We start from the raw sequence: 26,666 nt of genomic DNA on the forward strand, positions 1-26,666 counted from the left end.
TTGGCTAGGGAGTCACTTCTCACTGAGGAGTGCAGCTAAGGGTTTTCTTCCACGGAATTTGAGTCAGAACATTTCGATCGTTCCTCGCATTTGGCAGCGCGCTCTTCTGGTCATGTTTCTTTGACTTCTCAATTATGGCCCTTGCTCCAAAGCATACTAAGGACAAGCAGGGCTGATGTTCAAGTCTCTCCTTTCTTTGTGATTGTAAATCCCAGTGTGTAGAGGAGGGGAAATGCCATTATTTAACACCCACTACATGGCAGGTACTAACTATACCAAGTTCTTTACAAATACCTCATTTAATCCTCACAATCACCCTGAGAGACAGGCAGGTGTTATTATCCCCATTTTACAGATGAGCAGCTACTAAGTGTCTGAGACCAGACTTGAACTTTCATCTTCCCCATCCAAGGCCAGTACACATAATACAAGGGATAAGCTGTAAGTTTATCTAGCCACATATGTTCAAACTACAATCAGAAGGAATGATCATATGATCATATCACTACTTATGAGAGCAGTACTACATAGTAGTACATGAAAGACAAATCCTGCTTCTGTCCTTGCAAGGAGACATGGCTTATCCTCTAGAAGTAGCTAGGGAGAGCAATAACAGAAGGGCCCCCACCCCGGTGCATTTGAATGCTCCATCATGAGCAAAACAAAAGGAAGGACTGTTAGCTATCTCAGAAGCTCCTTTCTGCTCACTTTTTTCTTCTCTCGTCACTTTATGAATAACTCCTCAGCATCTCATACCAGACCCTTCTGTGAACACAGCTGTGCTTGGCTCTCCCACAGGAAAGGCTTAGGAGTTGAGGAAAATGACTGAAAGGGATCCCAAAGAGAAGCAGAACTGTTCCAAGTATTCTGCTCTGCTGGGGGAGGTCAGCTAGGAAGAGCACATTTACCCATTCTCCAAAGATGGATGCAATTTTGCTTTAAAGGATCAGTGACCGTTTCTCTCCTACCTGAAGAGTATATATAAACTGGTCCCTGAGTGCAGGCCTCATAACTACCATCTTGAAGGAAAACCAAAACCAAAACATTTTCACAGCTTTAAAGAAGAGAAAAAATTATTTCACTTAGTAAATAACCACATAACAGCCAGGATGCTGAATGCTCAATGCAAGGATTAGCTGCATCTTGGCCAGTGGTTACTACCACCAGAGTGAAGTGCTGGGCTAAAAGCTAGAAAGCCCCAACCTCAAATCCGGCCTCACAAACTCATGGTCACTGAAAGTGTCTTCCCTGGCTTCCTCATCTGCACCTACATCCTGGGGCAGATATAGGTAAAGCACCACGTGCTAGCTGTTATTCCCAGTGCCCATCTTCTCCCTCACTATGGGCCACTGTGACCCAGAGGGGGAACATGCGACCTCAGGGGAGCCAGCCTTTGTCAGTAGCAACAGCATGGGAGGATTTACGATGAGAGGATCCTGGTTGGTTCCACGTTAAAAATTATTAATAGTCAAAGAAAAGAGACCAGATCTTTAATGATACTTTTCCATAAAACATCTCAAGTTGGCAAAGAAGAAAAAGAAGATATAAAGTACAACTTAAAAGGAGGTCATTCACGCAGTGAAAGGATTTTTTTTTTTTCTGCATTACACAAGCTAGATTTTAATGGCAAACAATGACATCTACAGCACCACACAATTGGGGGCCTTGAGCACACGTCAGCAGCAGAGCTGGCGGGTGAGCAGGTCGGTCCCTGGGTGAGATACAGTGACAGTGGAATGGAGCGTGGCCATGGCACACAAGTCCTATGCCTTCCTGCGCTCAGTGGGGATACTTGGATGGCGGCTCCAGCAGGGATGCCCTGCCTGGGGATGCTCTGGGTGGGAGACTCCTGCCTTCCCGGGTAACAACCGGCTGCCCCTAAGGGAGTGTGCTGAGGAGAACCCAGTCCCGTGTGACCCTGAAGTAGCTTAGGGGGGAGGGAGGAAGGACAAGGAATATGGGAAAGGGAGATCTATGTACATCAGAACAATGAGACCAAAAAGACACATACGGTTTCGAGAAATAAATATGCCCCAATGCCAGGCCCAGAAACCCCACTGACTGAGTTTCACAGGCAACTTACATTTTTAACACTCAAAGAGGGACGGTATACTTTACTGGTTCAATTGTCGGTTACATGACATCACTACACACTGAGTAGAATACAGTGGATAAGCAGTTTTCTCCATCATGGAGAGATATCTGTGTTGCCACAAACAGATCGTTTGTATCACACATCTGTGTTTGCAGTGGGAGGATGTTAAAGGCTTTTCTCCAAAGGAGGCATGTACCTCGATGCGTCAGCCCGCTGGTGCTTTCTAGCCAGAGGCCATATATACACAAAGGAGACCATGGCACCAAAAGAGAAAAAAAAAAGCCCAGGAGGGAAACAGAAAACAGAATCAGCTTTTAAAATAATTGTGACAAAGATTACACAGTTAAATCTCTAAAATACAAAACAGGCACATTTACATCACTGGTATATTCAACTATGCAGCTAAGTTTGCTGTCTGATTAACCCAAATAGTTTCAGTTCCCCTTTCCAAAAAGTCTTCATGATAACATTCTAAAATGTGTGATGAGATAGTACACAACAAAGCATCGCGATAGTAATTCAGGCAGGAGCCAGGTCATAGGGCCCCCTGCATTTCTTCTCCCCAGACACTCATACACCTTCACACAGAATTGCGTGTGATTTACAGCCATTTTCCTCTATCAGAAGGAACACTGCCAAAGTTATGTAGGTTTAAGTGATTAAAAACAACCCATTTTTATAAAGAATAGCAATATGGGTGCAAACAGAAGACAAGGCTGCTAAGAGTAGGAATATCCAATTCAAAGCAACAAAGGATTTTTATTCACTGACCCACTTGTTAAAGCACAATAAAATCAACTCTGCTTTTGTATATCTCAAAAGGGTCTGAAAGACGGAGTCAAATGTCAGGCTCAGCCAGGTATATTTTCATATTTATACAACCTCTAAAGAACAATGGGAGAAAGTTATATTTCTAAGCAGACCAACATTTCCCTTTTTTTCTCCCTTCCAAATAGCTCCTAACGTTTTAGACTTTTTCACTTCTAAGATCTGGGGAGGTCAGTAATGCAGCCTCTTTAGAAAAATAACATTTGATGTTTGTGATGAGCATTTGCTGCTTTTCCTTTTTAAGCATTCATCTTATAAGTGTGTTATGCAATGACAAAACTTGTTAATACCGAAATAGAAATGACTTTCTCATGCTGGTTCCTGGCAGTTTCAAATGTAGGACTGGGAGAAGTCATTAAAAAGTGACATCTTTCCAGATATCTCTTTTGTCTCAATCCAACTGGTCAGACATCATCCCTAAGAAGTCTGCTTGCTTCCTTAAGCAAGTTCAGTCCTTCATTACAACTTTCAGAAAAGAAAATGGGGAAAAAAGCACTAGAACAAAGGATTAAAGGAAAAAAATCAATGTGATGAGAATACACATGAGCTAATTTCAGAAGTTTCTACATTCTCCAAGTACTCAAGCATCCTCCTCTCCCATCTGTGCATTATCCAACAATACAAATAATGCCCTTGGATTGCAGGGGATACCTAGAGTACTGACACGGCTACCAATAAAATCTGTGTCTGTAATTCAACTTGAGAATTAGATCTGAGGGTCTCCATTTTCACTTTTTTTTCTAGAAAACAATTTTAAACAAGAGCTTGCCCTTGGGAGCGGACTTTCTTTTTCTATACAATCCAATAAGCACATTTTCAATTTGACCACAAAGGTCCTGATGCAGGGTCAATGTTCTATTCAAGTTCTGAGTTCTAGAAATCAAAGAACCCTCTTCCATACTTTGTAAGTTAATAGTCAAGCCTCAGAAGCTCAGCTCTGATAACATCTCAACCAAGCTGTCTCAAAGGAGCACAGCCTTTAGAAAATAGGCCTGAATGCCAGTCCTATCCCTACGACATCAGAGTACATACAGTTCTAGAAGGCAAAGGTCTAGCTGGCTCTCTAAACGCCAATGACAAGACCCATTCTGGGCATTAAAAATTAACTGAGGATTTTTCAAACATTAACTGAGGAAGTACAATTCACTTCCAAGGTAACTGAACTTAGTTACTAATGCCTTACTATCTACCCCTAAATAATCCGAATCTGCAGGGCAGATTCTAAACCAGCAATTATTTAAGGTTAATGCTGATAGCAGCAGTTACCTGGCATTCTTTAATGATGCAATTTCTTTCTCTTCTGTAGGCAAAGAATGACTGTTTAGGTCACTAGTAGATCTCATGGGATAGAGTCATATATGCAAGCACAATTCTTGATTTATAGGGTCAACCTGATCTATGTTAACAGCTGTGAAAATGCAGCAAGAATTTCACCACTGCTCTTCAAAAAAGCTGCATATGGTAATAAAAATGCCTGATGTAAATGTGCCTTAAGAAAGTGAGAACTGAAACATTAATATAAAAAGTCAAATAGAACTAAATTTATGAAACTATATGTATATGTATACATATACATTTGTATATATATATATAAAGACACATATACATACATGTATATATATATGTGTATATATACATACACACATATATATACATATATAAATATATATATATGTGTGTGTGTGTATATATATATATATATATATATATATATATATATATATATACACACACACACACATATATATATATACTGAGTTACCACAACTAAAGCAGCAAATCAAAATGTCTGCTGGGGTTTTCTGGTAAAACTAAAAAAAAGTTAGTTTGTGCCCAAGTCAAATGCTACCATTGACACAACTAAATGAAACCCACGATAGGAAGCTGAAAAGTGCACAATGAAATTAATAGTCTTGGATCAAGTATTTGTGGAAAATTGGAAATGCTTTGTCCAGGGGACTCGACGCAGGATGCTGAGGGCAGATCAGAGCTTCTCAGAGCCAGAGCGGGCCTGGCGCTCCACATAGAACAGGATGTAGGCCTTGGCCTTTACCACGGTCTCCTCATCAGTCAGGGTGACGGTGCTGTCATTGAAATGGAACCAGCGGCCTTCATGAGTTGCATAAGCTGTATAATGTCCAGAACCAACACTGTAAGCAAGAGGAAGGAGGGAGATTAATAACCTAGGTGCACAAAAATGAAAGCCAGTCCAACTTTCATTTTGTAGATGAAGAAATGCAGGTCAAGTATTAAGTACTTTGTGAGGGCCCACCTCTCGGCAGGTGCTGGCAGAGCTGGGGCGGGCACGAGGTGTGGAGACCAGGAGCTTGAGGACCAGGTTGGGGGGGGGGGGCAGGGAAGGATGAGCAGCAGAAGTCAACTGGTCTGTCCAGCTTTATTTTCTTCAGGTGACCAGCCCTTTTTTATTCCCCCTCTTTAATGACATGCTCGATGCTGTTTCCCCTTCTAATGCTTGTCTGTAATGTTACAGCCTGCACATAAACATAGTGCTCACATGGCTCACCTCTTGGAGTGACTCTCAATTCTGATTCAGACCTCCTAGTTCCCCAGAACTGGCAGCCCTACCACACCACCAGCAGAATAATGTGACACAGAAAAATGGGCCCTTGTCTTACAGAGAAGTGTGAGACCAATAGATCTGGCAATTAACTTAAGACGATCCAGCCTATTCCCTTTTTTGTGTATGCATAATTTGTGCTTGTTTTTACACACATAAACAACATACACACGTACAAATATTTTTGTTTCTAGCTGCATCTCATTCTCCATTCGTTTGACTTTTTCTAGGGGGAGAATGAGGTTAAATGCTTTAGGGTAACTAGATATCATGAATCAAGTTCAGTAGTGTTTCACATTTGATGTGATCAGCATCAAGGATTAATCATCCATCAAGGATTCCTCCACAACCTGGACTGGGTAGTGGGTCGCCTCCATGATAATGGTGAACTTAGCAAGCATATACTTCCTTGCCTATTTCTTACTGTATTTACTAAAATTTAGATTTAAAAATAGAGGACCAAACAAATTTATCACTGTTATATATTTCAAAGAATCTTACATATTAAATATGTGAAAGCATTTAAAGAAGTATAATGCTCTAATGACTTTTTTTTTTTTTAAGGGTAAATAAACAGTAAGCACAGTACGAAGTCCTGGATTCACCACTTCTTTCAGTTAACTATATGATGGTAAACATATGTTCTTCTATGGATGATCACTAGCAAAAGGCTTCCTGGTTCCATTCTGTAATCTCATCAAGGATGCACTTGATGTACAGTAGATTCTCATAAATAATTTTATATAGAGAAAGAAGATTTATGGGTTTGTAGTTTTTGATCTTAGTAATTTTTTTTTTGGTAAGGTCTGATTTTCCCCACATTTTTTGGAATTACTCTCTCCTTCAAATACCTTAGGAATTATATTGTACTCTCACAATCCTCATAATTGTTTTCCCTCCACCATGAACCTCTTCTGTGTATTCTGTCTAGTCTATTTTTTCCATTTTTGCTTTTTTCAGTACCATTTTAATTTCCTTAATAGGTACACCTTTATAAGTACTGTTGTATAACAACAGACCCAGTTGTTAGAATCTAATTGTGCTGATTCTATTGTTGAGTTTCTCATTGAAATCTTGACTTCTTTTCTACCTTCTGCCCAAGTTTCTCTTTCCATTTTCATCTTTGAATGCCCTAGTTTTCCCCTCTATTTGCTTCTCTCTAATTGATAAAATATGTGTACTCTTCTATCATCCTTCTTCATAAGATTTTATTTAAAAAATGTATAGTTTTGTCCTTGGATGCCAGGAAATCCAGCGTTTGCTAACAAAGAAACTTCAGACTCTTCTGGTTGCTCAAATTTTTATTTGTTAAATTTCTTTATGAAATGGCACTCGGTGTCAGTATCCTTTTTTCCAACCACTTTTTAGCACCAATACAATCTGTTCAAATAAATTAGATTGTGACTATTTTAAATGAATGCTATAGCTTTTCTCCCTCTGATTTTTATTCCTTCTATTAATTTTCATCTTTGCTATAAACAAGTTGTTTGAGTATAAACAGATTATAGGACAACTAGGTGGTGCAGTGAATAGAGTGCTGGACCTGGAGTCAGACCTGAGTTCAAATCCAGCCTCAGACACTTCCTAGTTGTAAAACTCTCTGGGCAAGTCACTTAACCCTGTTTGCCTCAGTTTCCTCATTTGTAAATACAGCTGGAGAAAGAAACGGCAAACCAACTTTAGGATCTTTGCCAAGAAAACCCCAATGGGATTTCAAAGAATCAGAAACAACTGAACAATGACAGATTCAAGAATGACCTCCACATCAGTAAAAATTTCCCTTCTACTAAAATATAATCAATTTCATTTTTTGTTGTTTGGTACACTCTAGATCTAAGTGCTTTCACAATTACAGGTTATTGCAGAAGTATCAGTAAAAAGTTTTATTAGCTTAGAACCCTAAAAGGACTTCTGGGAGCACTTGTATACACATTAGGCTTCTAGGTCTTCAGCCTTTCTGATTCCTTACTCTAGTACTTTGTAGGGCAGTGGAAATAACAGTGGATGGGAATTAGAAGTTAATACTCTGGAGCAGACATACTTTTAAAAAATTTATGCATAATCTGAACTCAACCCTCTTTCTGAATGAACATTTCCATACACAAAAGAAGTCTTTTATATGAAACCTTCGATCTATCATGTAGAGCTTTCTGAAATGTATAAAATATTCAATATTACCTTTAAAGCTACTTGTCAGCATTTCTTTCTGAACTTCCTTATGTACTCTTATGTACATTTAAAAAAAAAAACCAGGTTCAATGACCCATTTTTATGTTTTATTTTTTGCCATTACTACCTTTACCTTCAAATATCCTGCTCATATGAAAGAGCAACAATAACAATTTGTAATAAATAAAAAACAGACAAGCAAAACAAATCACACTTAGGTCAGGTCCAGAAATGTGTGTCTGTTCCTGCACTTAATGTTTGTTTATATAACATGACTAACTGAAGGAGGTAGAGAACACAAGATCTCACTGTAATAAACATATATTTATTATTATTATTTTTACTTGGTAGAACAAAATGCCACCTTAAAGGTTCTCTTTCAAAAAGGTCTTTCACAAATGATGGCAGATACTATCAAGTTCTTTGTAGATTAGAACATTGGCTACAAATAATTTTTTTTTTCAAAATACTTATTAGGCACTAATTCCTGAATGAAATATATGACATGGAAAGACACAAGGTGACCAGATGTCCTAGAAGTGTTTATCCTCTCCCTGGATGATGCTTAATAAAACCAATTCTGTTGATTTAATCTTTGCCTCTCTTGAAGACCTTGTGAGCCATCTTTCCCTTTAGCTACAACTGCCCTCTGTCTTTTGGTTTCCTTTCAAGCAAGAATGTCATGATGATTACAATTTGATTCCTCCAGTAATTTATCCATTTGTTGGTCACAGGACAAAGCTATCAGGCTGAGAACATCAATATTAGTGTTTGCAGATTATTTTTAAAGTATGTGATTCATAGTATTCTTTGTAAGGTTTTGGTTACTACATAAAGGAAAGTTCTTCATAAAGCTTAGGGTCATTTTAAAAGATCTTCGTGGTTCCATATGTTACCACAGACAAAGAGTTCATCATAAATGGCCACCAAGCTGGTGGGGAACTACCAAGTCCTCAGGGTGGCTGAAAGACAGTCAGAACTATATTTTTAAAAAATCTAAACCAAACCTGCAATGGAAAGGCATTTCAAAAAGATAGAGCTTTTCTAGAAAAGCCATCTTCTATTACAAGTAACTTTTATAATTTTCCACTTACAATTGCAGAGTAAAGTAAATTATATTTTGATGGAAGCAAAAGAGAAGACAAGTCACAAAGCCTTTTTCTGAGTACAGATGCTATAAAATTCTGAACCTATTTTTCACTTTCAGAACACTGCAAGTTCTAACATCCTTTTACTTAAAGCTGGTAAAGTGGAAAATTATAACATTATCCATTTATGTAAAAATTAATGACTCAATTAGTAAACATTTTATTTAGTATCTATTATGTGTCAAGCACTGGGTCAGGCCCTCAGGATACAATGACTGAAAATAAACAATCCTTGCTTAAATCTCAAAATGCTTACAGATTACTAAGGAAAGCAACATATACAAAATAAGATATAGTTTAAGGAGGAAGGTAATGAGTACTTAGGAGCATTGGAAAAGGCTTTGTAGAGAAAATTCAGGTATTTCAAAGTAGAACAAAAACATCAAAATTCTAACACAAGTTTTTCACATCTTTACATGCTGTGTGCACATCTAATAACAGAAAATCCCAATACTCACCCTGAGCCATGATGTACAACAACTGCAGCCAGGTCATAGAGGCAGCTTTCTGGGCCACTGTTCTCAGGCTTTTTTAAAACAAGAGATAGAAAACACATCCTTAGGACTCAACTGACACCAGGAATCAAATAAGCCAATATGATACCTCTATCATTCTCACTCCTGACTTTATAGTGAGATCCTTGGTGTAAAAAAAAAAAAAAATACTTAGTGTTATTTTAATAAAGGACTTTCTGAAAATAGACGCCTTACCTCTAATAAGTAGCATTTCATATCTAGGCCTCTCAGAGGAAATTCTACATAGGTATCAACTTTGTTTCTTAGATATGCTGTCCAATGAAATCTTTTCAAGTGTAAGCACAGCACCTGGATGACAAAATAGAGTAAAAAAAAAAAAAGGACATATTTATTCATAAACATTTCATTCACCTTTCATGAAAAATCTCGTGTCTGTTGCTGATATCATAAGAGGTAAGAATGTTACCTATGATTCATCAGTTTCTTTTTGACATTTCTTAGCATTTCCTACACACAGCTTTGACCAAAAATTCTAAAGGTCAATTCTGAGCATCTTCCAAAGTTATGTTAAAAGCAGGATATTTTAAAATTAACTTTAAACTGACAGTATGAACGATCTCCTTTGTGAAATTTCATGGAATGCTGGTTTTACCTTTGGTAACTTCTGAATCCAAAATTTTTTGGTGGATTTCTGTTTCTTTTTGCATTTGTGGCACATATACAGTTCTGTCTCATCAAGTTCTTCCAAGTCTGTAAAACTACGAAGACAGTCTAAAAAGAAATTGATTTCAAAAATGTTATAACATGGTGCTTTTCACAAAGACACATCTTAATATTTTTAAAATCAGTCAATCATGTATTTTTGCATAAAGTTCCAAATTTAATTCCATTAATAGCCTATATTATTCAAAGAGATATCTATACTATACAACTATTTTATTTTACTTATTGGAAGAGGAGAGTGCTTAAAAAGTCCAATTCCTTAAGCAGTGGCATCAAATTCAAACTGGGGACCATATACTGACTTAGAAAAGCTTAAATTAATATAATTTATGTTGTATTTTATTTAGACATTTCCCAATTACATTTTAATCTGGTATGGACCAGATTAAGGAGTTTTATGCATGAATTTGACACTACTATTTTAAGGTCACAGTCCACCCTAATAGCATAGAGATGTTTGTCCAACTGATCCAGCAATTTTTAAAAAATCTTATTTTTATTGGTCCTTTTTGATTTTCAAATCACCTTTATTTTTATATTTGATTTTACTTTTCAATTAACAAGCAATTTTCCTTCTTCCAAACTCTATCTTACCCCAATTTGAAAGGTAAAACAGAAAAACCCATGTTGTTCATGCCCCAAAACATATCTTATTCTGAATCCATTACCACTGTCAGGAAGTGGGCAATATAGATTACCAGTAGTCCTTTGAAAATACTGATCTTTGGATACTTCTGACAAATTATGTCTAAGATCTACAGTCATTGCTTAGGGGAATTCCTTACAGAAATCATAAGGGAATTCAAATTTTATGAAGCACTATTTAAAATCTCTCCAAAATTGTAAGCAAGAGACCTTAATTTTGAAGTCTACCTTTCTTATTCTCTATGACTATCTTACAGAGACCCTTTACTCCAACATGTCATATTTAAACTGTTTTTTCTATTCAAATACCATTCATCTGCCTACTTTTTTCTCACCTAGCTAAACAAATTCCAGTTCATTTCTCAACTTCTTCATAAAGACTTCCAAGACAATTAAAAAAAACCCAGTGAGTTTCCTCCTTTTAAATATTATAATTGCCACTATTCATACAGCAGTTTCATACCATTCTATTACATCTGCTTGTATCATTTCTCTCAAGCTATTTCACTTTAGGATGTGCATGACTTTCTCCAATTAATTTTATAATCTCCAAGCAGGTAAGAATTTGGTGTTATTTCTTAGAATCTTAGCTAATTCTAGATACTCAATAAATGTTTAATAGTCTTAAATAGTTCTTTTCCTCCTTGAGTGGAGCTTGAGAAAGCTAATTATCTCTAAGGGCCATTCCACTTTTATGGTTCCAAGACATAGGGATGTCACTTTGGTCTTCTATAGAGCACAGCACAACTATCACTAATATCATTAATAATTCAACAAAGTATGCCAATTTCTAGTTAGGTATTAATCTTTTAATTTACTAAAGCTCTGATTTGCATTTGTCTTCTGTTATCTGAACATTTGTGGCATTGTACCTATAAACAGGACAAGGTACAAAGAAGGGAAAATGGCCAAAAAACATATACATATATTATGTATACATTTGTTTTATTTACCATAAGTGAGAGATCTGGCACAGAGCTTAAATGGCTGGCAAATTGAAGAAAAGGAAATGACCACACCTTTTAAAAATTTCTTTATGGTTGAAATCAACTGCTATGTTTTTAAAAAATCCTCATAGCACTCATTTTTGTTCCTCTTCCTTCCCCCAAATATTTGTCCTTCACACACAAGGTAAAAGTAGTTTTCAATAATAAGAACATTTCCACAGGAAATTTAAAGGATAATTTTCATTTCAATGGTATTATGAATTAACTGTTTAATATATTTCCTGACTCCAAATAGTCCTAAGGCTTTCAAGTGAAAGCTGCTGCATATGCTGTAAATAACAAGCAATTTGCAATTTCAAATTGCATAGGTCAAGGAAAGTCAAATCAGTATCAACAAATTACATGATTGCTTTTCTTTTGCTTTGTCTTCCTAACTGTGTGTTGGGTAGAAAGAGGGGGAGAAAAGAGATTTATGGTCATTGGAAAAAAATTAATTTACAATGCCTATATTAAAAACATTTAAAAAGAAAAGAAAATGCCCTGCACTCTACTGTCAAAGTGATTTTCAGCTTTTTAAGACCAGGGGTCATGTCTTACACTTTTTGTACAAACTCAAAATGTCAGTGGTACATAAGCTATAGATCTTAGGCTGCCTTGGGACATTTCATGATTGTCTGATATTATTACTGAAATCTTCTCAATGAAATTATAAAGTTCTTCAGAGCAGAGAGTTTTTTTTTTTTTTCATCTCTCATTTAACATACTGCTTTATATACACAGGAAGTACTCAAATATCTGCTGTGCCCGTAGTAGGTTTTCTCATATGCTTGCTTCCTTTGGGTTCAACCCAAAGGCTTTTCTGAAGACTTCCTTTAAGAAAAGTGAGAAATATTGGCTCCTAGATTTCTGCCTTGACACAATATTGAAATTGTATACCTTTATTATCTCTAAATCTGCCATCTAACTAGACAGGTTTTTTTAATGTAAATTTTTTTTTGCTATAGTTTTTACATCAGTATCTTGAATAGGATAAACTGACTGAAGACTTCTCATAGCAATGTGGCCTTGAGTTATGACTTGAGACTTTGCAATAACAAGTTGAGCTATAACTAAAAAGCTGTATTGTCTTAGATGTTCATCATTTCCCCTCCTGTTCCCCCTTCCCTTAATTAGCATTTAAGTACTTCTTTTAAAGGCCAAGATGGCTTTGGGAATTCGAGTAACAATTCTCTCATTCAAGAATATCTGCTTAATAGCAGTTCTCTAGGGAAATTTGAATTAAGAGTTTGTTATTTATTCTTTTGTTTCTGGGATAGATTTCCCTCTTTAGTTTTAAGCCTCAACTCCCCCAGATGATGGATGGGTGCTTCTGCATTTAGAGTCTACTTAATCTTATATTTTGCACTCCTTTAACTGATTTTGTTAGGAGTTCCCCTTTTTCTTGAAAATTGTAACAAATCCTTTTTTTTTTTTTTGCTTAAAAAGCTAAAAGCTTGGGGGTGTCTCTCTGATTTTAATTTGGTTAAGCCTCATATCCTACAGAGTTTAGGGGAATGTCTGGGATATTTGCTGTTTGTGAGGGGTCTCTCCCCTATCAAATCCTTGGGCAGGCGCCCTCTGGAGAGTTCTCTGGTGGCCCTTGGACTCAGCTAGGGAGTTCCTGTCCTGATTGGTAAATTCCGAAAGATAGACACTCAAAGAAAGCAAAAACGGAAGTGGGCTAGCAAAGATAGAGGATTAATTTGGTCCAGGAGATAAGCCAGCTGAGAAACATTTGAAATCTGTTAGTCAAGTAAAAGTGCACAGCGCTGGCAGGGCAAGAAACTGATGGGGGGTGGAATGGGAATGGGTTCAAGTCTGTATGAGGACTTTCCCTTTGTCAAGAAATGCCTGGGTGACTGGGAGAATTTCCCTCTGAAGTCTTCTCATTTTCCTTTGGTAAGACTGAGTGAGTCCTCCATAAAGAGGATAAGATACTGTGAACTTTGAGAAAGGAACAATCTAGCTGGCTCTAAAAATCTAATCCTGGGAAGATGGCCCTTTAGGAAGAATTGGGATGAAGTACTCAAAATATATAGAGATTAAATTCTGTTTGTTGTTTTGTTTGGGTAGGTGCTCTGCTCCATCCTCTGAGGCCTGGGTATAAATTCAAAGAATCCTTTATTACCTGTCAATCCTGGTTCCTATAGCTCCAGGACTCCTATCTTCTACCCCAAAGTGGGACCAAGAACAGGAGCTGATTCAGAAAAGCAGTGTGTGTATGTGTGCTTTGTCTACTGTATTTGTCTGTTTGAGATTTTTAAAAAGTACTTGTTTGATACACAATTGGACTTATGAAAATAGCTTTTAGCTAGAGAGAGGAAGGACTAGTTCTGAGATGGGGAAAGTTTTTAACTGCCACATCAAAAGGAAAAAAATTTTGACATTTCTGTGGACCTAGAACTGGCCAATTTGGATCTGTAGAAATAATGAAAATTTCAAGATTGCTAAAAACATTTTTTTGCAGATTCTAGGGTTTTTGAAGTTTTAAGTTGCTTGGCACTATCAGTTAGCTCAGTTAGTCTATTGTATTTTTAAGCTTTTCTCCCTTGGAAAGGCTTGTGGAATCTGTCTGCCTAGGCTAGCATCCCTGAATGGCCTGGACTCCTCTGGAGAGTACCCCAACATCTTCAACATGGCCTTTGGGCATTTCTGCCATGGAGGGTGGGCTAATCACTGGGCCACAAACCTGCAGCTGGACACCTGGGTCCAAATTTCTCTGACCCTCTCCCCCAGGATTTAGGTCCTAAAGTCCACCAATTGCTTAAAGCCCTGTAGATGGACTTGAAAGGGCAGTTTTCTGCCATCCTAAATTTTGGGGCTGTGTGTATTTAAACTGGAATTTTGATTCTGAAACTGTATGAGATAATCCCTATTAAGTGGTATGTGCTGAAATTGTGAACTTGTTTATTCTGGTATAAGATTTTAGAAATATGTGCACATTATTATTGATGTATTGCTACTAGAAATTTGTATTTGATTTTTAGTTTAAAGAATTTTGGTTCTCTGGTAACTTATCTAAAGATGTCACATGTTTATAGCTCCTAATTATTATGTTGCTTGCTAAATTGCACATTGGGCAATTTATAAAAATTCTATGAGCTGTGCTTTAACATTTTGTCAGCCCAGTTGAACATGGGGTATACATTTTGTGAAATTTGTTTCAAAGTTTTTTAGATATTATCTATATTCTTAAAGTTTGTCTTGCTTTCTCCCTTGAACAAATAAGTAAAAGCAAGAAAATATGGTGTATGGGGATATGTGTAATTGTACGACAAATTGTATCTGAAAAATGTGTAATATGTCTATGTGGAATTAACTAAGACACTCTCAGTGGAACATAGTCTTAAACTATACCTTGTGATTTGAGATTTTATAAAAACAGAGCTATAGCTAAAATCGTTGCAGGTTGTTTGTCCCCTCTTGTTTCCCATCACCTCTTAATTAGCACTTAAGTACCTCTTTTTAAATTCTCTCATTTCTGGGTTAGATTTCCTGATCAGAATGTAAAATCTGGACTCCCCCAAACACTGGGAGAAAAGGCCAGGCTAAGAGGGATAAGGGCTTCTGCATTCAGACTATTTAATCTTGTACTTTTACTTTGCCCTCCTTTTACTGACAAACAACTTGTTAGATAGGAAGATGTCCTTCCTTGCAAGACTGTAATAAACCCCTTTTTGCTTTTTCTTACTGTAAGAATCTCTGATTGTTTTTGTGGTTGCTACTGCCCCACACATGCCTACAGATAAATAAGAAGGTATTGAAGAGGTGTCCCTCCAGACTCCAAAATATTCAAGTTAGGTTTTAATGAAATGACACCAAGGCTGGGTGGAAACTTTTCCCTTGAGCTCTGCTGCTTTCAGAGAGGTCAGTGGAATAATATTATTGAAACAGTTCCAGGAGTATGAGTGCTTACAAAGTCCTGGAAGAAGATAGTGGAAAGACCTTACCAGATGCTACAGGTAACTGAGACTACAGTTTAGAGGATAAGAACATCAGCTTAAAGGAAATGTGAGGAGAAACCTCAAGAATGGATTGTTAAGGACAATTTATAACCTCTAAAATTGACTTTGCAATTAGGAATGTTTTGGTGGGGGAAGGGGGGGGATTAATTGTGCTTAGAAGGATTTTTAATATGGTGTTGTAACTGTTATTTATATTTCCAGAAAAGTTTATAGTCTCTTCGACTGGAGGAAGTTGAATTAATATTTTTTAGGATGAAGAAATAATTAGTGTTAATTCTGATAGGGTTTTTTAATGTAAAATTAGGACAGTATATTCTATATTCTATGTGAATTTTAATAATGGTGTTGAGTCATTTTAAGTTGTTCCCAATGTTTAGGGAAATTCTGAGAACAATAGTCTATATCTTTGTCCCTTTGAACATGGTTAATACCTGAACATGTATTGATATAGATTTGGTTATTGAGCATCTTAAAATAAAATGATTTGTGTAATATCGAATATAAAGCCCATCTACTAGATAGGAAGATAAGCTGTGAACTTTCTAGGATAAATCTCTTACTGTTATCAATGTAAGATTGTAGTAATATTTATTTGGGATGTGTGATTCCTGAGAATTAAATTCACCTAAAGCTTTGATTAATGAGACTTGCTATTTGAGATAAAAATCTCTTGAGACTGTAGCTGATATTATTTGGAGTTTTGAATTCAGATATGATTGACTGATGGATCATCAAGCCAGTAATCCATCAGTATCTTGAATTGTTACAAGAGTTGGGAGGACAACCTTGCCTCTGTTGAAGGTGGGATCTTTCTGACTCATTTTCCAGTGGTGTTCCTTCAAATAAGAACCCACCTGATTATTCCTGAGTCTGGCTATAAGGCAGAACTGTTATTGCATACAATTAGCTAAGGATGCTTTATCCTGTTATGTGTGTACTCCCAGGTTGAAGCTTGAAGAACCAATGTTTTATTAATAATCATGTCCCAGGGGCAGCTAGGTGGCGCAGTGGATAGAGCACCAGCCTTGAATTCAGGAGGACCCAAGTTCAAATCTGGTCTCAGACACTTAACACTTCCTAGCTGTGTGACCCTGGGCAAGTCACTTAACTCCAGCCTCAAAAAAAAAAAAAATCATGTCCCTGCTTTTTCCTCTTATAGCAAATTTTTATAATCAGGGCAAGTGTTTAGTAGAAATTATGAGCACAATTCAAGTATGTAAGATCTTGCACTTTCCCATGTGAAATATATTCTAAATAAGTAGGTGGGTATTTGGCCTAATCATCTATCTTAGTGGTCCTCAAACTTTTAAAATAGGAGGCCAGTTCACTGTCCCTCAGACTGTTGGAAGGCCGGATTATCTTGAAAACAAAAACTCATACTGTCTCCACCCCTTAGCCCATCTGCTATAATCCTGGCGGGCTGCATAAACGTCCTCATCTGGCCAGCAGGCCGTAGTTTGAGAACCCTGATCTATTTGTTTCTAAATGCATGTCTGTTTCCTTTAGCATTTCTGTTGTTGCTGACTTTCCTGATAGGCATCTTTATTTGTAAAAAGTTACCTATATTGCTCACTGGGAACACAAATGATTGGGATGATAGATGGCCCCATATGGGAACTGGAGATACAGCACCCCAATTTGTATGCTGAATAGACTCATTAGATTGCAGGCCATGGTCCAAATAATTACTAACCAGACAACAAAAGCACTGGACTTGTGAGCCTGCCAGGCCACTCAGACTAGATAAGCAGTAATCCAGCACAGGTTGGTATTAGACTATTTGTTGGCTGAAGAAGGTGGAGTTTGTGGGAAATTAAATTTTTGCCGTGTGAAAATTGATGATAATGGGCAGGTAGTGAAGGAAATTACCAAAGACATCAGAAAACTGACCCATGTCTCATTCCAGGCCTGGCCCTCACATGTGTGATCTCTAGTGTGGGGGTTGTCACCAAATGATGGAAGTCATCAAAAGGTGGGATTCAGTCATGTGAAGAGTTTATGATGGCCATTCTCTCTGGAAAAGGGTAGATTTATTTGGGGGAATAGATTAAAGACAAAATGAAGGGATGGTAAATATGAAATGGGGTTGGGAGAGCACAGGAAAAGACAAATTCCTCAGTGGAACTCGCAATTTCCCAGTAGTAAGGGAGTATCCCATGATGTTGGGGTATGACCTTAGCTGGTAGGCTTAGCACCCTAAAAGAGTTAGTTTACTGTAAGAAATGGGGTTGGTAAGCATAGTGGAGTTAGGGGATATACCACATGGCATGGGGAAAGGGAAAAGACACCACAAGGCAGATGGCTAAGGAGGGCTGACCCAAAGAAAGGTAGTAGCCATGGGATGGCCCACAAATATGTTTTATAGGGAAAATTTAACCCCAGGGACATGTTTGGGATTTTCACAGAGAAAAGATTAAACAACCTGGAGAGAGGGAGGTCCAGTTAGACTTGGACTTTTAAAGAGTGGGACCAAGGAATCAAATTGAAAACAGGTTCTTTGGTTCCTGATGAGGATGGACCCTCAGTAGAGAAAAAGGAAAAAGGAAAAAACAGACCCAGAGGAATTGGAGCTTGAGAATAAGATGGTTGAGGAAATGTATCAAGAATAATGTGAGAGGTCTTCAAAGATTAATAAAGAGAAGGGTATCATACCTTTACCTACAGATGCTCTTAAAAGCATTTCCCCCCCCCTCTTTTGTACCTCTGAAGCCTTCTAAGATATCTTGGAGTATACTGGTTTGATTTCTTTAAGGATCAGGCCTTAAAACAAAAGCAATCTGATTCTAATTGTCCACCAATAGGTTCTAGTACCTGTTGGGATCCTGATTGATTCAGAATGAATGAAAATAGCAATCATTTCTGCTTTGGCCAGAAATCCTGAGGGTTTTCTCGTCCCAGATTTATTCATTCATTCACTCATTTATTTATTTAAATTTATGGGGACTAGACTACAGAGGAAATTCTTTCCCTCAGTTACTACCTAATTTTAATTACTCAATGGGTGTGGCCTTAGTCAAACAGTCCAGTTGAAGATTTTAGTTTAAAAAGGCCATGCTCTCTTACTGCATCCAGGGCCATCTGTAGCCATCTAGATTTATATCTGGCTACTGGACCCAGATGACTTTGGAGGGGAAAGTGAGGCAAATGACCTTACGTAGGCCTTCCTCATGTAAATCCAACTCACTTGTATGTCATAGTCCTTTTTGAGAACAAGGGACAAAACAACAACTAGATAGAAGATGCTAATTTGAAGACAAAATCAGATTAAAGTTCCCCATAAGTCAATTGTCAATAATCTATACTAATATTGACTTCAAAAGGATACAGCTAATTTAAAAAGTTCTTTTATTTTTCTATGGAGTTTTAACTTTGGAAAGTATATCTACATTTTACAAGCACTTTGCTTAGTACTAAAATTAGTTTGCAGTCTCTGAACATACCAACTACTCTTTTATGGCCAATAGCAGAAAGATCCATTTGCCACAGTTAATCCATTGCATTTGAAAACTATTATAAGACTAGCTTTCAGGGCTTTATTGCCCTTATAAAAAAGAAATATGTGTGTGGACTTATATCTGTGTATGTGAACTGAATTTTAAGATTTAGAAAGTGTTTTCCTCACAACAGCTCTAAGAGATAGAGATTGTAAAAATTTTACTATTTTCATTTTATAGATGAGAAAGCCAAAGGCTAAACTTAAGTTCACAGAAGTGATATATGCATTAGCTAATTAAGTATTCTAATAAAATAAAAAAGTGAATAAAATTCTGATTCCAAGTTCAATTTTTTCTACCACTCCACATATTATTCATCTCCTAATAAACCTTAATTAGTCAATTTACATTTGCTATCTCATAAATTTTCTGAGCCAAATCTCAATCAGATCAGTTGACACTCTTGGTAACAACAGTATATGGAATCTCAGATTTCCTGTTTTCTTTTTTATCTCTAAGCATAAACAAGAATGATGACATAATTCAGGTTTCTACCACTTTTCCCTTGTGTACTGAGGCTTTCATGAATGAGTAAGTGTTGCGTCATGTAAAAAGTTTGGCTTTGGGGAGGGGAGTTAATTATATATGGATATAAATAGAATTCTTCAAGTCAATTAACATTTATTATATATTTACTATATTCCAAGCATTGTGCTAACACACACGGTCCAGATTTTGAAATAATTTCATATTTAGTTTTTCCCCCAAACACAAATGGAAATTACTAAAATATGATGCAATTCTGATTAAGATTCCAACGTGATTATCACACTAGCATAAAATCAGCCAGTGAGATATTTGACAAAGACCATTTATAAAGTACTTACTATGCACCAGGCATTGTGCTAAACACTTTACAAAAATCATCTCATTTGATCTTCACAATAACCCTGTGAGACTGGTGCTATTGTTATTCTCATTTTACAGGTGAGGAAACAGACAAGCAGCTGTTAAGTAGCTTGCCCAGGGTCACACATTTAGGAAGTATTATTTAAGTTAGATTTGAAATCAGGTCTCCTTGACTCCAGGGCAGTGCCATCTTGCTGCAAAATTATTCTCCTGGGTCTGCCCAGGCCTTATCAAGGGAAAATAAACATCAGGATTATTCCTGAAAGAATGATTTACCAACTCATCAGATACAGAAACACCTCATTGGCAGCTTCAAGTCAAAGGCAGGAAAAGCATCAAACCCTACCTACTTATTTCCTGGGTCTTCCAATGACACCAATCAGCAAGCCCCCTGGTGGTGTACTCGGGGCTAAAGACGCTGCTGCCCTTAGGGCAGAGCAGGGTCCAGAACAGGCAGGGACTCTCTATGGACCACAGGTGTGTAAGTCATAACTCAAGAACATCTGGGAAGGAAGCAGAGGAAAATGCCTGCTCTTGTATTCTTTCATTCTTTTACCATTCCTTCTCGCTTTCCTACTACGGACTGTAGACCCATTTCTTTTCCTTTTGTGTTCTAGGTTTAGATCAAGGTTCAAGTGTTGGCTCTTTTACTAGCCATATGACTTGGGACGAGTCCCTGAATCTTGATGGGCTTCTGTTTTCTTAAAAGTAAAAAAAAAAAAAAAAAAAAAAAAAGAAAAAAAAATAAAAAGGGTTTGCTCTAGGTGACCTGTGAGATCCCTTCTAGTTCTAAATTCATAATCCATTCCATTGTTTCTTTTCTTAAATGATCACTTCTATATGTTGTGTGAAAACTTGTGGCAGTTTATTCGTATGTCTGATCAATTAGCAAATAACTGTGGGACACCCAGGGATTTTCTGGCAATATTACAAAATATATATGGTATAATCCCCCTCCCCATCCTTTTTAATCAGAGTAAGTGAACAAACTGATTTATCAGTGGCACTGCCAATTGGGTGATCACCAGAACTTGCATCCCTTCTCTTTTGAGAATACTTGGGAATTTTCTCCCTTCTTCATCCACCTTCTTGCTGCTCTGGCTCCTCAGCAATCCTGGAGGTGTTGTTATGCCAAGGAGGAGAAAAAGGAGACCATCCACACTTTTGCAATGCAACAGTACATTTCTGAAGTCTCATGGAGGAATCCTGAATATGACTTCATATGGATGCAATGTTATACGCAGTAGTCATGTTCTATGGCACCATAATCACACTTCTGTAAAGTATCTTGAGATCACAATCATCATTTAGGAAATTATTTCAATATGGAAGATGAATTTCAAGTTCCCAACTAATCATGTAACCTTACTGATTAACTGGGGACTGCCCATATAAGTAAAGTCCTATAACTGTAATTTTATGTAGAAAAATGCATAACTTAAAATATCTTTTAAAAAAGATATTTTCTTAAGATATGATCAAACAAAATTTGTGCTGAACCATTGTAAGAAATCACTTTCATGTGCTACTTCAGAGAATAATACACATTTGATTTAAAAGAGTTTTGTGAAATTTGTTTCTTTTAAAATAGTTTTACCACCTACCTTCCCCCAAAATCTTGGAAACACTTTTTCACAATATGCTCAGTATACATAAGAACACATTTAGCTAAAGCTCTTTTTCTTGCCACTCTCTCCCAGGTATAGGTACACCCTGAACATGATTATATGAGGAATAAGGATAAAGCACCAATTAAATGTAGTTACATACAGAATTGTTTTGGTCTCAATCTTTATACTAGTAATGCACTGAAATGGTCTTAGAAAATTACCTTAGCAGATGAGTACTACAGAGCAGCAGGACTAAAAGTCTTTTTTTTTTTTTTTTAACTTTTCTTTATAAAAGTGTATGAACTACTTCTCCCTTCTTTATATTGGTAAAGGGCTAGAGGTGCAGAACATTGCATCTACTGCCAAGAATCAATTTTTACATTGGTTAGTTTTTCTCAGTTGCCTTTATACTTTTCTTTCTTTTTTATTCTTTGTTACAAGGAATGGCTCTCTATACTTGGAAATAAGTGATATAAGAACAAGAGATATCAAACTTTATGTATGTGTATCCTATAACACAGGGGCAGCTAGGGGCACCGTAGTGCGTAAAGTGCTGAGCCTGCAGTCAGGAAGACTTGAGTTAAAAGTTCAGACTCAGACACTTACTAGCTGTGTGATCCCAGGCAAATCACAATTTGGTGGTCAACTCTGTCTCAGTTTCCTCATCTGTAAAATAAGCTAGAGAAAAAATGGCAAACTGCTCCAGTATCTTGCCAAGAAAATCCTAAATGGGGTCCTGAAGAGTCAGATATGACTGAAATAACTCAACACTATTCTATAATGTGTGAAAATAAATGAATTATTTGTTCTCTGATTTCTTTCCTAAATAGGAAAATCCAGTCTTACCTTTTAGGCATATTGGATTTAATTCTCTGTTCTCTACAATTGACCTATATTCTGGTCTTTGTCTCCTTGCTCATACATCCTTCAGTCTCATCAAATCCTAATTCTTCCAGGAAACCTGCCTTCATGCCCTCTCACTGCTCCTCCTCCACCCTGCAGGTGCCAAGCACGCCCTCTGGAACCTCAGACTTTCATCTGTTCTTGTGCATCATGGCTTTCTATGGATGGGTTGTCTTCTCCACTTAACTGTAAGATCACTGAGGGAGGGACGCTTACCTATTATGCAATTCTCCCAGAACCTAGCACACAAAATTGGCATTTAAAAATGTTTCCTAGATATATTGTTCTACTTTATCTGGAAAACCAATTTTGTTACAAACATTAAACTTTAAAGGAAAAATATTTCAGGATAGGGGAAAATAAACCTACAAAATGGGTTTTGTTGAGGTACAAAATTTGACTCTGGAAACAGTCACCATATTAACCAAAGTAGCCTACGTGTCCCAAAGGTTAAAGGAATGCAAGAAACAAAACATACTTTAGCATGGTCAAATATTCAGAACAACAGAAGTGTCCTTACCTCGGAGTGAACACAATGGCCCATTTTCTTGGTTCTTAGATCGCTTGTTTCTAAACTGACTGGGGATATCTAATGAAAGGTCTTAAAACAGGGAAAAATTAGTTAAAACCACATGGACTTAATGATTATTTTTTAAAAAAATCATCAATTTGATAGTTTCTTTGAAAATAAAGATTTAAACATTTTTATCATAAAAATAAAGCATGAATACCACAAAACCAAATGTATCTTACCAAGAAATGGATCAAATTTTCTAGATTCTGTCCCACATATTAAGCAGTTAACTTCATTTTGAAGAATGCCTCCAAATATAGCTGTGACAACAGTAGATGCTCCATTTCTAAAGAAAATCACCATGTGGGAAAACATTTTAATTATGAGGTCTATATTTTTTTAGTGACAACCAAACTATTAAAAATGTTAGCATTTTTTAAAAAGATTAATTTAAAACAACTTTTTTCCAATGATACTGGCTGTATATTTTCCCCCCCAATTCTAGAAGAAGAATGAAGGGAGCAAAGAAAGTTCCACAAAAGGTTTTCATTTAGACACAATCAAGGCTAAGCCATTGTTCCTGAAGACACAAGTTAAACGTCAATCAATTGCTAAATATAAGGATCAAACTTAGTTAAATTTTTTTGGGGGGTGTTGTCTGTAAAAGGCTTGTTTCCCTTTCTGTTTTGAGAAGAATAATAATTAATTTCCAATACAAGTCTACAAAAGAGCCTTCAAAAGTGTCTTTTGTTTTGATATTTTAAAAAATGCAAATTGGCTTTTAAAAAATTAACCCATAGCTCTATTGAAACTTAAAAATCTTGAGATAAAAGAATATAGAAGGTATACAATGTCCATTTTCCCTTGGGGTTTAATTTCTCTAAGATTCACAAACCAGTGCTATGTACAGAGTGGATATAGTTTAAAAAAAAAAACAAAAAAAAAAACACCCTTAACTATTAATAAACATATTTGTAAGCAAAACCAGAAAAAGTTTAAATCATTCATCCTCTTATGTTGCTATTAAAACACCATCTTAGTTTTAATTTAAAGATCAAATCAACTGTATTTTACTGTCAATTTAAACTCATTCATATCCTTCCCCCTTCAACTCTTTTAAGATTAGAATACCTTCCAAGTTTAGCTCCAATTTACATTAGATTCATGAAGCATTACTAACTTTTTAGTTTACCTTAATTTTAAACATAATTCAAGTTAAACAGGGAAGTCAAAATATATTTTTATTACAAATGTATACTAAATATATAATGTTAAAAGTGACTACGTAAAAGCAATACATTTCCCCTATATAAAATGATTTGATAAATTATGGCATCTGTGTACAAATTGTATTCTGATAATTAAAATAAATATATGTTAATGAAAAATACCTTCCTTAATCAGGCATATGACCAAATCTTATAGTTATGTTTTGTAACATGCTCATTTAAGTACATTGCATAGTTTATTATTATTAAGTAAGGCTTGTGTTCATTTTCAAGATAGCTGTAGAGATTTCAATGAATAGGACAATTTGCAAATTTAGCTTCTTGTACATTTTGTTGTCATGTTTTAAGATATTTTAGTTAATATAAAAAATGATAACATCTAAAATGTAAAAATCATTGGTAGAATGCAACAGAAAAGCAGAACTCTTGTAGATTGGTTCATTCCACTACTATGTTATAGGAGTCTCTCACTGTCCCTCTGATTTATGTCTCAGGCAGCTGACTGAACAACATTATACTTAAGTTTCCTGATGTTAGACAAGAATTTCTAAAAAGAAATATATGAATAATTATCACAACAGTTGGGCAACAATATGAAGCAGGACTTACCTAGAGGTTTCCTACATAAAATAAACAGACTATATTGTATATAAAATACATGAGCTATATGTTATGTCATATCATTGTTCTTTGTATACACATATGCTGCTTTAAAATATACAGTTCATTTTTCCACATTCAAAACTTTGAATATAATATTGTTGGGAGGACATAACTCACCAGTACCTTTTCTAAAATAGAATTTGGGCTGGGAGAAGAGCTATATATCTATGTATTACAGAGTATAAAGCTCCATACTGAGTCCATTAATACAGGACAGATGGCCAGAGAAGGCTGAAAGTGGATGAAGGAACCCTACTTTAAATTAAAAAAGAACAACAATAATAACCTAACTACACTCACTACAATAAGGTCCAAAGAATGCTAAGCGGGCAAGACTACAGTCACACCTATATACAACTTACCTTTCTTTCTCTGATGAGTTTAACTTGTAATCCCCTTTCCTGCACAGATCAGGACTGACAAAAGTCTCAAAAATTACAACATAAGAGGAGACTGCACATTGACCAAAATCCAGGCTGAAATGACTGTAAACATCCCTGCCTAAAGCAAAATAAATGTTTTGGTCTCAGTGCAGGTTTCAATCTAACAGAATTACATGGGAAAACAATTAAAAAATTTTTCATGTTATGGGACAAGAAATACTTCTGAAAATTTACTGGTGCTTCAAGGTCAATTAGGGAAATGAACAAATATGTTTTAGCCAAATTCAAGTTCCAAAATTGCTCAAGCATTATGTTTTCAAAGAGAAGTACAATTAGTTTGGGTAGACTAAAAAAAATTCCATTCCATTCCCCCCCAATTATCTTCACTATCATTTGTGAACTATTTATAAAAGATCACCAAAGACAAAACATCTTAACTTTTTTTTCTAATTTTCAAACAATTTTTTACTGAATTTCTATAAAACTCTCAGAATAACTAAGAACAAATCCAGTATTAACGTGTTCAAAAACCGCAAGAAAAAAACAAGGTTATTCTGGTACATTATTTGTAAAGAATTCAAATAATATGTACAAAGTTTAAGTAAAACATTTTAAAATATAAAATATCATCAATATAATAATAGATAAAGCCTTCCCAAAAAACTCCATTAAAAACAAAAACAAATAGTCTTACATGCAACATTTGTTACTTGCAGAAAGACTAGAATTCTCTTGCAGAATTACTGATCGAGAAACTCCATTGAAGCCTCCTTGGAGTTCCAAGTGTAAATGGTCCAAAAGATAGCGCATAAATTCATGGGCATCCTGCTGCTGATAACCCCTTAAAGGAAACAAAAATGTACAATAAATATGGGGACTTCACATGCCCCAATCAAAAGGCAAAACAGGTTCTACTACCTAAATCAAAATAGTTTCACTATAAGAGTAAACTCTAATGTGTCCTGATTTCATATCTAATCCTAACACAGACATTTAATTATAAAACACTACTATAGATAACTAAGGCAAATTTTAAACTAATGACTTATATTGAAAGAGCTTAGACCTTTAAATCCTGACTTAAAGGCATTTTTTTTTTAAATGTGAAGGAGTCAAACTTCCAATTAATGATACAGAAAACTTTAAAACATTTTTTTTGAAAATTGATTACTCATATACTGAAATAATACTGGCAACAAATAAAAATAAGCTAGGAAGAAGCAAATTTTTAGAAAGCTATTTTACTTAAAAACCCCTATGTTTCTAACGTATAACATTTTAATGAATTCAGGAGAGAAACAACTCAGTATAGCAGACAGCCCGATTCACTTTGTAACACTGAATTTTGTTTGGCCAAACTTCAAATTTCTTAAATTCTCTAATCAAGAATTCTTACCATTAAAGAATT

At 36.0% G+C, this 26,666-nt stretch overlaps 1 protein-coding gene across 4 annotated transcripts in view; it reads right to left on the reverse strand.

The window, feature by feature from the left end:
* The window catches only part of USP3 (ubiquitin specific peptidase 3), a 131,572-nt gene that overhangs the window by 21,739 nt on the left and 83,167 nt on the right, over positions 1-26,666 (reverse strand). For 3 of the 4 annotated variants that reach the window (XM_074294876.1, XM_074294879.1, XM_074294878.1), the window contains 7 exons: positions 25,953-26,099; positions 23,223-23,329; positions 22,990-23,070; positions 9,947-10,065; positions 9,529-9,642; positions 9,277-9,344; positions 4,746-5,073 (listed from right to left, as the gene is read on the reverse strand). In XM_074294876.1, the coding sequence (XP_074150977.1) occupies positions 4,908-5,073; positions 9,277-9,344; positions 9,529-9,642; positions 9,947-10,065; positions 22,990-23,070; positions 23,223-23,329; positions 25,953-26,099 (802 nt within the window). In that variant the 3' untranslated portion in view covers positions 4,746-4,907. Of the gene's footprint in view, positions 1-4,745; positions 5,074-9,276; positions 9,345-9,528; positions 9,643-9,946; positions 10,066-22,989; positions 23,071-23,222; positions 23,330-25,952; positions 26,100-26,666 lie in introns of those variants that run through there. The other variant, XM_074294877.1, reaches the window with a different exon arrangement.

Source organism: Sminthopsis crassicaudata, chromosome 2 (assembly GCF_048593235.1).
Source record: "Sminthopsis crassicaudata isolate SCR6 chromosome 2, ASM4859323v1, whole genome shotgun sequence".
Classification (NCBI taxonomy): Eukaryota; Metazoa; Chordata; class Mammalia; order Dasyuromorphia; family Dasyuridae; genus Sminthopsis; species Sminthopsis crassicaudata.